The 13,716-nt window shown below is 38.9% G+C and overlaps 1 protein-coding gene and 1 long non-coding RNA gene across 4 annotated transcripts in view; one reads left to right on the top strand and one right to left on the bottom strand.

The window, feature by feature from the left end:
- The window catches only part of LOC148110784 (uncharacterized), a 181,688-nt gene extending 169,382 nt beyond the window's left edge, over positions 1-12,306 (top strand). Inside the window, exon 4 of the long non-coding RNA XR_015724520.1 lies at positions 1-12,306. This exon is cut by the window's left edge and continues 25,749 nt beyond it. This is a non-coding gene — a long non-coding RNA (uncharacterized LOC148110784).
- NAB1 (NGFI-A binding protein 1) overlaps positions 11,206-13,716 on the bottom strand; it is a 44,474-nt gene continuing 41,963 nt past the window's right edge. For all 3 annotated transcript variants that reach the window (XM_045806354.2, XM_045806356.2, XM_087862116.1), the window contains exon 8: positions 11,206-13,716. In XM_045806354.2, coding sequence (XP_045662310.2) covers positions 13,628-13,716 — 89 coding nt within the window. In that variant the 3' untranslated portion in view covers positions 11,206-13,627.

The raw sequence follows: 13,716 nt of genomic DNA, 5'->3' as shown, positions 1-13,716 counted from the left end.
GATGGCCATCTTCTCCCCATGTCTCCTGCCCTCTGTATGTGTCTGTGCCTGAATTTCCTCTTTCTATAAGGGCACCAATCATGCTAGATTAGGGCCCGCTTATAAGACCTCATTTTAATTTAGTTAGCTCTTTAAAGACCCTATCTCCAAATATGGTTACATTCTGAAGTACTGGGGAGTTAAAACTTCAACATATGAATTTTTAGGGGATTATAAGTCCCCCTGTAACATCTGCAAACAAAGTTTTGAGTCAGTGCAGCACATTCGCTTTCCAGCAAAGTGAGTCCCAAATAAGTGGTATTCCCAAACCATAACAGCACCTGGCTTGACATCCACCCCAGGCTTGCTTTCTTCCTCCTCTCTTACTTCAGCTCCAGCTTCGTGACATCTGCCCCTCAGAAGGCTGCAGGGAGAAGGTTCATGGTAGCCACCAACCTAGGAGATCTCCAGTGTCTTTGTCCAGGGTGTAGGGTCTGCTCCCACAGCTGCCGGTCTCTGGGGTGTCTCAGCCATGCTCCAACCATACTTGTCACCTGAGATCCTGAAGCAGCTGTGCCCCTACTCTAAATCTCACAGTCTTCTTGACTAACTCACTCAGCTCCGGCCTCCAACCCCCCACTGCATGAAGGAACTCAAATCCGGCCAAGGGATTTAGAGGAGAGACTTCACTCTGCCCTTTCCAGCCGTCTCCTCCCTCTGCCTCAGCCCATCTGTCCTGCAAAATGTCCTGTCTCCTATCATGGTTTCAGGACAAGGACTTTAATCCTGAAGAATGGAAACAAGCAACCTTTGGTATATGAATGTACGTGTGCATGGTGAGAGTGGGCAGGATGGGGGGGGGTGGGGAGTGACACGCAGGGCCAGTGGTGAGGAGGTACGTCATGTGTTTGCGTGTATAAAAGGTATTGGTTACTTTAGCACAGGATTTAATTTTTTAATACTGGCTCTCTGAATGATCAGCCTGTAGCCATCTACAGATAGGGTGAGATAAAGAGAATCACAGAATCTTAAAGAGTTATAAGAAACTTTCAAGATACTTTTACCAGTGTCTTTATAGTTGAAGTGAAAAAGTGGGGCACAGAAATATTGCATCCAAGATTATATAATAGTTCATTAAATTTTATAAGTCTGGGAGCTAACATATATGTAATGATCCGATGCTATGAATTATTACTGTGTAAAGAGTTTCATATGAAAGCACTTTGGAATATATGTCCAGTCTATGACAACCCCCTCAAATATCCCCACCACCTAAAGTTGAGGAATCTCCACTCCTCTCTCCACATTGGTTGAACTGGTATATACACTTGACTCAGGTTAAGCCAATTAGAATCCCCTCCCTGGCAATTTGGATTTGGACTTGGAGATAGAGAGCAGCAGTCTAGGTGACCCTGTGACAAGGTCAAGTTTTCCACTACCCAGTAATAGCCAAGCACAGGGGCAGTGGCATCCTTTGCCCATTACCACTATCTGCCTCTGAGGTCAGGGCCCACCTTCCGTGGTGGAAAACTTAGGAATGTTCTGCTCTATTGGAAAGGCCAGTTATGAATGTGGGGAGATCAGATGGAGGTCCTCAAATTCCTGAGTCCTCAAATCCCTCCTCCCCCAGGAGGGCCCCTTTTGCTGGATGGGCCGAGGTGATGTGATGGCTCACTGCCATCTAAAGATAGCAAAGTGGAAGGGCCTCTAAAGATAGCAAAGCAACTAAGCCCAGCTAATTGTGGCTCCTTGGTGCAAAGGGCCAGGGGAAGCGTAGGCTTACTCCAGTAGTGACTGATGACCTGCAGGCCAGCTGGGTTCCCCCATGTGGCTCCCAACCCTGGTATAAAGTACTCACAGTCTCTCTAGACCAACTCTGCCTCTATCCACGTGGCTCCACCAAGGTCCTGCTCCCTTCTCCCTGGGGAGGGGGTAATTACAGTCAGGGTTTTCTTCCAGCCTCTTTCCAATGCATTATTATTAGAACATAAATTCTATGCCCTACTTCCTTAAAGGTCTTTCCTTCCAATTCTCACAATCCTTTTCTCCCCTCAACAAAAATCTGCCTCATTCAGATCAAAAGCTTTGGCTTCTATGCACGTGTGGGGGCAGGGAATATATGGGAAATCTCTGTAAGTTCCCCTTAATTTGGCTGTGAACCTTCAACTGCTCTTTAAAAAAAGAAAAGAGTTTGGCTTCCAGAACTATTGTTTCTGATAGACTCTTACAAAAGAATCTCTTTTTTAAATTAAAAAAAAAAAAGGAAGGAATGACTGTTTCTTTATCTTTGCACACTGGCTGGAACCTCCCTAATTTTCTTTTAATCAGTGTGGATGGCTCTAGGGGAGCAGAAGGAAATAGAAAACAGAAACATACACACGAATTCATACTTCAAGAAATGACCTCGCTAAGTGGGTAAATTCACTATCGTTGGCAGTCTTATTCCACCTTGTGAAATAGAAGCAGGTAGAAGCCAGTTGTCAGGGACGATACTAAAATGGACTCACAAAGACAAGCGGAGAAGACAGTGGGGAGAGGATGATGGGGGTTCCCAACCCTTTTTAGCTTCCCAGTTTCTGCCCAACTAGAACCCTTTTATCCTCATACCCTTAAACATCACTGTATTTCTAAAATAAATTTCTAATTTTTCTTCAGCTAGCTTGAGTGAGCTTATATATTTAGCAACCAAAATGGTGCTAATGAATACAGTTTTATAGTTTTAAAGCTAATCTACATTTTCCTGACTGTCTTGAAAAAAGCACTATAGAGATTAATAGGTGGTTAAATGGCCCACAACTTTTATTATGAAAATCTGTATTATTTATTGCAACTCTGTAGTTAACACTTTCTTGATAAGGATATCAGAATGTGGTTGCAACATACAATCTGACGTGTTGGTATCCATCTGGAAAGAGATATGGACAAGATGATATCCTAGCTCCCGCACACTAACTGGTAGTTGCCGGCCTAAGATGTCTTCTCCAGATAAAGGCTTCCTCTGAGCACTGAGGAGTAGCAAGAAGAGACTGGACCTTGGGAGCAAGCAGCCGTGTTCCATCCTGTCAGTCCAGGATGCTCCTGATGTTGTTGATTACCTTGCCTTGCTTTGAGGTCTCCCATATCCTAGGGGTGAGAGTCGTTTCCTTTCCCTAGTATCTTCTCACTGTCTGACCCTTTGTTTTTAGGGAATCTGTGCAAGCCCCCCTTTGGGGAAATCTGGCCCCATGGCTCCTTCTAAGCAAGCAGTGATATGACCCAACTTCTCACAGCTCACTGGAAGGTGTTCACACCTTAAGCTGGAGCAGTCACATTCTCTCAGGAGGGAATTCTGAAGTGGGCTTTAGAGACTCTTTGTCAGTCCTGTTGAAGTCTGGACAGAAAGCCGTCGTCAGGCTGAGCCAGGCAGCCCTGAGCAGCCTGAAGACGCTGTGGGTCTGACAAACATGCAGAGCGAAGGGCAAAGTGGGAAGCATTCAGCTTCTGTGAAACAGCAAGAGAGAATAACTTTCGCTTCTAAATCCACCGACTTCTTAGGACTCCAGTTCTGCCCGAAGCTGCACTGACTTCCTGTCCTGGGTTCCTTGAGATAGCCTTGTATCCTTCCAAAAAAACTTTCCTGTGTGCTTACACTGATTTGAATGAGCTCAATAAAGAGCTCACTGTTGGGGCCAGTCATTATGTAAGATAAGAGTATGTAGCCTGCCACCCATTCACCTGGTTCTCAAAACAGGTAACAGCAAATAAAAAGAAATAATCAAAGTTTATTTTTTTCCTTCCCATATATTTTTTTAAGCAGAGAGAGGTATTTCAATTTCTTGAATTTGCTTTTCAATATGAAGAGATTTAAGAACTTGTTTTACCAAGTGCCATTTTATTTTCATTGTAGGCCTAGACGTGAGAGCCAAAAGATTCCTAAGCCTAAGATATGAGATGATAGATTCAGGAGTTCTCATTTTAAATAATCTTGAGGCCATCAGGTCCTTTTCCTCACAAATTTCAACTATTTGTGGGGTGACCTAGTGCCAGAAATCTTCTACCATCTGTAGGATTCAGGTTGAACTCTAATCAATAAAAAAGCTACCTGGAAATGAAATGCCATCTTTGTCCAAAATAGATATGGACAGCTTGGTTGTAGCCTTACAGATGATTAAAGCTAGAAGAGATCAAGGAGGTTCGGGCTTCTTAACCTGGAACAGCAAATTTCAAAGAATGAGGCTAATTTCCTTAACTGAGAGGTTTTTATAAAAGTTAACGACCTTGTAGACTACTAAAATCTGAATTATTATAGCTCTTTACTCTTGATTCTTATGTTCTTTGAGTTGGGGCAGGCCTATCCTTCCAAACTGCCAGAATGTGGTTGGGCACGTATTCTGCCTTAGCTGGTATGCATGCATCCACTGCCTTTGGTGACGGAAGCGAAGAGCAGATGTGACAAGTTCTCTGTCATGGAAAATCATCAGAGTTCATCGTTTCTGTGAGATCAGGGAGAGTATGAACTCCAGCTACTAGAGTGCTCTCATCCTACCTGAAAGCTGCCTTTAGCATGAGGAAAACAAGTACATTCTAGAAGTTGAAACATATTTCAAATCTTTAAAGATACATTCATTGGTGAATTATGACTGTTTTCGTCTAAACGTTCTCTTCATTCTTGATTTTTGCTATGTGTTTCTGAAGCCTTAAACACTGTACATAAGCAGTGATAAAATAAAAGTAGTGTTTTAAAATAAACATTTTAATTATTATAAGTAGCCAGCTGATTGTGGCCTGGCATCATGGGTTGAGAATCATCAGTATTTCACTGGTAAAAGGTTATTTTACTGAAACACATAGAAAAAGAAAACAAATGTTTTCTTTTACACAAATCTGTTCTGCTGTAAAGTTTGGTGTTCCCGATGAGATGTTACAGAATCCTACTCCAGTCTTTTGAGATACAGACTATGGACAGGAGCTGGGATGAGGAGCTTAAGGGTTTTAGGTGCTCCGAGTTCTGGAGCACCTGACCCAAGCTGCAGATTTTTCAATGTCTAGGCTTTTGTTTCCAAGTAAATCCCAAATAGCTCGGCTAAGACCAACTGAGGCCTTCAAACTCAGCAGGTCAAGCAGAGCTCACCGTGGAAAGCAGCTCCCACAACAGCCTGCGGTGATATCCATTTTTTGGTATTCATGACCTTGAGTGAAGGCAGAGAATGGATCTGGGTGGTGGGCACAGTCTGTAGTTCTTACTCTTTGCATTTGTTCAGAATAACGCTGTTTATGTCATAAATGTTTGGAGTTCAGGAATCGTACCTTAATTGTTCCTATGTGTTATGTCCATAGATGTGCCTAAAAATGTCAGTGATGATCATTTTTGTTGTATTTAGAAAACCCGTGAGTTTTTAAAAAAATGTTTTAACCAAACATGGTTTCTCTATCTTAAAAGAAGACCCTCAGTTTAAGAAATAAAGTACAATACTTATATATTTGATTTTGAATTTATCTTAAGCCATCAGTGCCCATGCTGCTTCTTCAACCCTTCCATAATTGTCTCATTAGAAGCCTGCACATTAGCTCACATAAAGGAGCTGGAGGCAACGTGTGTTTTTTTTAATGTACAGTCTAATTTTCCTTCCTCATTAGGGACAGAAACCAAAGCAGAAGCAATTATCACCTGTAAGCTAATTCCTTCTCTAGGTATCAGTGAATTCCTAAATCTTTTGGAGCAGTTTTTTCTTTCATAAAACAAGGAAAATAATGCCAAATTGGCAGGGTGTGAAAAGGATTAATTAGGTCACAACTGTAATGATAAAAAAGGATTACCTAGGTCACAACTGCAAGCGTTAAGTGAGAGTGCTATTTCTAGAATTTTTGCACTCAGTTCAGGAAAGGAGAATGGACTAGATTTCACAATTGTAAATTAGCTTTTTCTCTTTGTAATTAATAATTTCTGGGTGAAATTTGGAGATGTAAATGGAATTAGATGAATCCGGTTACAAGTCTAGCAAATTTGTTTCTTTCTCTGAATCCTTCCTGTCTCTCCTCCCTCTGAACAACACACTGAAAACACACCTTAACCTTTCATCTTGGTTTTAAGGTTTATTTGTGGATTATCAGTTTATCTATACAACAAACTTTGCTCTTGGTGGAATCTCTCGAGGAAAATGACTTCAAATTTTCAAAAGTCTGTAACTCCAGCTTGGACTTTTTACATTATCTTTGTTTTGCTATTTCTTGCTGCCTACATGGCAGCCCTACTCACATTTATCTACAACTCCAAAAACGGAACATGTATGAAACAAAGTATTATCGAACGCCAAACTCTTTTCTTTCCTAAGTTCTCTTTTGGAAAGTGACCCTACTATTCCCTCCTTTTCCCAGGGTCAGAGGCATGGATAATCTCCATCCAATTGGTCAATGTGTTCTTTCTCATGAGCCAGACATTTCTTTAGTCTGTTATCAAGTCCTGCCACTTTATCATCAATGATCTTGATTGCTGTCTTCCTGTTAGATAGTGAGTGTTCCTCAAGGGCAGGGACAATGTCTTAAATCTTTGTGTTCCCAGTTCCTAACGTTGTGCCTGGATATTTTTAAGCAGATGGCTTAACAAATGTTTGCTGAGTGAATGAATTATTGCACGATTGGGTAGCCATCGTTCTTGTTCCCTTTGGTCCTTATTCTCACTGCTCCCTTTGGCCACGTGAGTGTTGGGCGCTGCAGCAGTCACTACTCCATCCATCAGAGCCAGAATCCAGCTCTTGGGGGCTCCTTTGAACACTTGAAAGATCCAATTTGTATTACTTTGCTCTTGTGTTCCAAACATTTTTGGACTGTTTCACTACCCTCCTGAAAAACTTCTAATTACTTCCCAAATTAAAGGAGAACTTCATAGGAGTTTCAAAAGATTTCATTTAATGGACATTCTCTTTTCTAGATGTTTCATCTCTAATGAAATTTTTGCTTGAATTCTTTGCTCTAGTCCGTTAACGTTTTCCAACGGTCCTTGAATGTGACGTTCCTGCTCCCCGACCTGGGCCTGTCCCAGGCAGTTTAAGGTCCTTTTACTTCTCTGCTTAAATACCTGCCTTCAGCATGGCTTGATATTTACTTCCTTTAGGAAGCTTCTGCTGGAATCTGGACACTGCTAACAACTAACCAGCTGATCAGTACTCACAGCCTCGTTGTTTCTATGTGTTTAGTTAAGCTTCACCTGCATTTTAAAGTGTTTACTGTTCTAGAATGCAAAATGCTTACGACAGTGCAGGCCAGACACACGGGCTCAGGATACAGTGCATGTGGACTTTGCCATCAAACAGACTGGCCCAAGTTACTAGTTCCTAGCAGTGTGATCTGCAAAATGGGGTAGTAATTACCTCCTGGAGTTGCAGAGGATTAAATGTATAGCAGTGGGCCCAGTGCTGGGAAATGGTAATTTTGTTTGATATAGGGCAGTAACACAATCACCACAAGATTAAGAGTATGAGCCTCAGTTTGAGATCTTTTGTTTTCCAAAGCCGAACTAGTTGTCTTTTTAACAAGGGAACACAGGAGAAAGTGATTTATTTCTCCTGTTCTAAGTCTTGGGAAATGAGCTTTCTTCTCACCTTCAATTATTACAACATACTGATTTTTTATTCTCTGACAAAGTTCGGTAACCTCAAATTTATCTCACCTTGAAATGCTAATTTTTAAAATACGTGCAAATTGCCTTTTTGATACCCTAAGAGTTGGAGTGAAGTACCTGGCTATCTCTGTGGTTATCTTTCTCATTATACAAACTGTTTTGTCATCTCAACAAAAACAAATCAAAGATGTGGTTCAACCTGAGAGTTTAGTCAATGCATGCAAAAAAATTCAATCAATATGCAGACACGCTCTGGTGACAGAGTAACTTGCTGAATTCAGAAAGAAAAAGGACGACCCAGTCCATCTTAACTGTTGATGGAAAACATCCTTACATGATGTTGTTGGGGACCTGAAGGTGGAATGAGTGTTTTTTTAAAAAACGTAACTAAAATGATAAGACTCTGAAGGGCCCTACAGTAGAAGATGCTACCAAAGAAATCCCTGTCTTCTGGGAAGGATAACAAATAGCAGGGGATGGGGCTAGACCACAGGTGTCTGGTTTAACAGTTCACAGTTGAGGGTGGTAGAGAGGCTCAGAAAATTGTAAAATGCTTCTGCTGAGCCAGTTCCCGGTAAGATTCCACCTACGTATGCACTACTTAAATATCTTCCTACATACATGAGCCTAAGTGACCTGTCAGCAGAGGGTATCTGTGACAGTTATAAGACAATGGCCTTGCTTGCTTAGGATTGTGTGTGGGTGTCAAACATGGCACTTGAAACAAATTTATGAGGTGCAAACTTTTAATGCAAAGATGACTCATAAAGTTTCAGAATGTGTACATATGAAGCACAATCTAACTTAACACCATCATTGGTGCTCACCCACAGCAAAACTAGGCTGTTTACCAAATTGTTTGGATTACCAGGACATTCACAAAATTTGCCACTCTTCGTTCTTAAGTTGATGAGGGAAATTCTTGGGCTGATGTCAACATTTATGCAGCACTACCATCTGATCTTGAACAAGCATTATATTTATTTCATCTGCATTTTGCAACATGTTTGATGGCAGCATTCAATTAACTTTGAGTTTGTGAAGAAGTCAATTTTTTGGAGAAGTTACACTGGAAAACTTAAAAAGACAGCCGCTGTACACTAAAGTAAAAAAATTAAGTAGAGGCAATTTCTCACTGAAGTGTCTGGAATCAGGCAACAAGAATAAAGTGGGGAAAAAAGAATAAAATGGAAAAAGGATCATAATTAAATATTTCATATGTATGTTGAAAAAAACCCCTAAGATTAGTATTTTATGTCATTCATTTCTGATGTTCCTTGTTTGAGAGTTTTATCCAATTGTTATACAAATTTCCTTTAATTGAAGATGAACTTATAAAGACTAAACCTTTAACATTACTGGAGTAATATGTTGGAAGTAGATTATTTAGTTGTCAGAAGAATAACCTTGGAAAACTGTGACCAAATATCACAACCAGGAGACCCAAAATTCAATAGGATGCTGTTTTAATACTTAAACATTTTGTGGCCTTTAAAAGACAGGGAGAATATGAAAGAATAAAGAAATAAAAGAGCTTAGTTAACCAATTCTGTAAATAGAACCAATCATTGTTCATAGTTCCCTTAAAAGTGATTAAAATTTGCTAAACTGATAAAGATTTGCAAGTTGAACTTAAAAAATAAATTTCCGATTAGCTTTTTCTGAGTACAAAAAATAAAAAGCCCTTCGAGGTATTTTTTCTTTTTTAATATTCACAGGTCAGTAGAAACGAAGTCAGAGGTTTTAAAGCTTTATAACCAGTGCTTACTCAAAAAGTATAAAAAAAAAAATCCTAGCCCTAGCATTTAGTTTTTGATCACTTCTATGTAAAGTAAGAATGATCTTACAGAGTTAGTAAGGAAATATTTAACAGCAAGGTTTTTAAGATTAAACATATTTACAATAAAAATAAATTTCTGGACATTGGATCACTCTTTTATTACTTTTGGAGGCCCATTTGAGAATTTCATTTATGAGGACACCCACAGATACTAATGAATAAATAAGCTTGGATTCCCTGAAACAACACCCATGCACACGGCTGGACCATAAGGTGGTTTTTAGTTAAATAGCAGCTACCATATTTGGTTATATGCTTGAAGCTGTTACAAACACAAAACATTTACTCAATTCTAACTTAGCTGTTTACTAACCAAATTCATTTCCTATAAGAGACAGACGTCCTAGTTTCATTAGGTTAATACCTTGGTTGATTTTCTTTTGAAGACTCAGTGCAGTATTAATGAAGTTACAAACATACAAGCGAAAGAGGTATTGTGTCAACAGTACTTTAACATTTGAGTAACCAAGTGAGCAGACTCTAGGTGAGAAAATTCCTTGCTTGCTTATTTAGGTTTTAAGTCTTAAATACCATCAACTATAATTGGAAACGTACACTAGGTGCTAGTAGCTCCATAATCACCAAATCCTAAAGCCTTTACCCAAGTGGTCTTACTAATTTAAGGACAAGAAAAAGCACATTTCCCCCCTGCCTTTTGACAGGTTCAGTGGGACTATCAAAAAGAACTGTTATCCTGGTAAGCAGATCTAACTGGCTAAAACTAGTAATTTTTTTTTTAATGGCCTCAAAATAAAAGAAATGCACTACCACTACGTCTTCCTAGCACATCTCACCTCTTTCTGTTAACTATTCCAGTTCTGGCCGATCTCTTCTACATCTCAATCACACCAATTTGCTTTCACCTGTAAAGTGCCTACTACCACAGTGCCTCGTAAACACAGAATACACTTAAATGTCAGCTCCTTACTCATCCCAAGTCTGTAACACACTGAAATTTGTATTTTATCTGAGTGGTATTAGGTCCCATTCAACTAGGTACTGGATTCACGAAGAGCAAGGATCCCACCTTGTGTTTCCTCTGTGGCCTCCACCCTCATCCTACCATCTGGCACATGTGTTGGGACCCCATGAAGCTCTTCATTAATCCACCAAATGCATCAACTAAAACTTCACTGCAGGGGCGCCTGGGTGGCTCAGCTGGTTAAGCATCTAACTTTTCATTTCGGCTCAGATCATGATCTCAGGGTTGTGAGATCGAGCCCCTCATCAGGGTCCGCACTGGCTGTGAAGCCTGCTTAAAATTCTCTCTCTCTCCCTCCCTCCCTCTGTGCCTCCATCACCACCACCCACCTCTATCTCACTCTCTCAAAAAATAAAACAAAAAAGCCTTCATTGCAAAGCTTTTGCTCATTCTCTACCATAGGTTAGCTCAGTATCATATAATTAGCTATAATACTTAGGCCACATCACATTAACACTTTACAAGTATTAATATATTATAAATGTTAAATCCTAACATTCCTTTTATTAATTTAGTTGGTTAGATATGGTGGAGGGCTTTTACAATGTCTTTGTAAACCTCTCTTGAGAACAATATAAACCAAACCCCATCCCCCAACAGACCAGAGTCAACTGAGTACCTGTTTGCCAAATAACTTCCTAGAAATGAAGATAGTTGATAATAGTATTTCATCTTAACTTAAGACATGAGTCCTGGCCCCAGCCCCCTTACACCCGAGCCCAGCCCAAATAATCAGAGAGGCGAGGCAGGGGAGGCTAATATCACCTACTATGAAAAGTGTTTTGCAGAAAGTTATATACACATAAATGTGTGAGGCACAGAAAATCTTTATTGCCACAGGAAGCAAGTGCACTCGTCCCACCTCACCAACAGATTTAAGAGTCACAGAAACAAAGACTTCACATAATAAAGTACAACACAGACTTGGGGAGAAATGGTCCCTTGGACTATATTGGCTGTAATACTGAGGTAACCAATTGACCTGGTTCAGTGAAAATACCTCTAACACAATGAAAAAAATCAACTAGTTATAACATCCAATTCATATATACAATTCAAATAAAAATATATATTATTTGCTTCAATGTATAGCAAATTTAATACATTAGTGTTTACAAAATAAAAACTGTATTCTACTGAAATTTTTCTTGTGCTTCCCCCTTATCATTAAGCTTGAAAGACCAGGAAAATGTGATACTTACGGAAACTTATTTATGGATTTAAAGATGCAGTTGGAGGGGTCATGTAAGACGGATAAATATTAACTGGAAGATTACCGCATCTTTAAAAATTGTTGCTTATTAAAATCTACAAACTTGAACTGTAAGACACAATTTAAAAAAACCCACAAAATTTCTCAAAATAGATTAGAATACAGGAACGTTTCATGAAACTACTGAGATACTAACCAGTTCTATGGCTAATATTAAAAACTGAACAATCTATTTAAATCGTACTCATACTATTTCTACACACAGTGAACAATACAACCACAATAATCAACCTCAAGCTAGCAACAAAGTTGCAAGGTCCATAAAAAGCTTCTTCAGTGGGCAAAACACTATGGTACAGTTAAAACATTTAGGTAGGGAAAAGAGCCTTTCAATAGTATAAAAGTTGTTTACTGGTGTTTCTACTATAAAGCTATTCTACAAATCAAAATGAAAAAGCAATCATATATGTGACAGTGATCAGAGACTACAGTCCAGACATTTCATCTAACATTTGGCTGATGAATTTTAGTATAACAGTTTATGACTTAATATTTTTTACACAGTTATGACCTAGAGCAGAACTAAAAACAAAAAAACACCACATATTCCAACTCAGGATGCTGTTCTCAGCAATATCTGAGTTTAGATGAATCTGGAGGAAGTAGGTAAAGCTGTCAAATGTCTTCTTTTAAACCAACAGAAAAAATGTAAATTGGTAGAAACAGTATTTTTTTAAACTATGGATTCCAATGTGAAATTCTCATAAGTATGCAACGTCATTAATAACATTTAAGCACACCCCCATAAATATGCACACAGCCCATTTATTAAATAGGGGGAAGGAATTAAAACATACTTTCAAGCTAAAATGAATTTTAAGAAAAACCTGCATACACAAATAGGAAAGGTATACAAAATTGTAAAATAAATAATGAATCCAGGTGTCAACTAAACCTCCACAGAATTATGTCTGCAAATGTGGATGTAGTGATTGTCCACACTTGGTATGGTCTGGGTGGGAAGACATTCCCCAAGGGAGAGTCGCCTACTTTCTCTGACTCCATCCAGGACATCAAGAATTTCTAGATATCAAATGGTTCTTACTCTATAATGTATTATAGCCTTTTTAACAGTCACCATCCTTATATTTGGGGTTAACTTACTATGTCTTAATCTACTTAACACATTGTTAAACAGCAATGTTTAAGTCACGGCTTTTACACATCAGTTCACTTGTTTCAAGTTCTCTGTCCAAGGAATAGCTTCCTATTTTTGAGATAATGATATAATGCAATCTGAATCAACTAAGTAAGAGAGATTTTCTACTCTACTGCTCTTTTTAACTTTACTTTAGTATTTATTAATTGCATAAATGTGCCTGACTGAGCCAGCAAAAGTGACATTTTACTACTAAAAATGACACATTTCCTGTTAAACAAAATCGGTTTTATCAAATATTAAATCCACAATATTTTCCTTGGATTAAACTGAGCATTTGCTCTCCATTTTTCCAAAGTCACTGCAACCTTGCCAATTGCTACATCACTTAAACTTTCTTAATGACTGCAAAGATTCTAAACTCTAACATATATTTATGCTAAACACACTTAAAAGTAGACAGTGAAATTTCAAGTAAAATAAACTGTATCCACATTTATTGGACCAAACATGTCTCCACATCTAGATTTTACTTCTATAAATTACACAGATACATTGTACATTCTTAAATAATGAGTGCTTACAATATTAATTTGTAAGCTTTTCCACATAAAATGACTTACACAGGAATGTGAATGGATCAGTATTTGTTACAGATTGCAACATTCTCTCAATTTTCTCCTTTGTGGCTATTGTTTTGTCTTCCTGGTTTCCGCATACTACGATCAGTCCTTATGCTTTGGCTATGAAATCTGTTTGAGCTGAATGAGGCAACGTTGGTTATTAAGGCTTATTTCTATGATGGAGCATTATCCTTAAATTGAGTGCCATTTCCAGAGAACAGTGGAGAATCACAGCTATCTTGAATCTTCAGGCTCTGTTTTGATGACTTTCTTTTCTAAAGTAAAAGCTGAGTGAGGGTAGTCTTTTAAAATCCCAAGACTCT

The sequence above is a fragment of the Ursus americanus genome, chromosome 1, assembly GCF_024610735.1.
Source record: "Ursus americanus isolate L20-20 chromosome 1, mUrsAme1.1.p, whole genome shotgun sequence".
Lineage (NCBI taxonomy): Eukaryota > Metazoa > Chordata > Mammalia > Carnivora > Ursidae > Ursus > Ursus americanus.
This window is presented reverse-complemented; position numbering and strand designations above follow the sequence as displayed.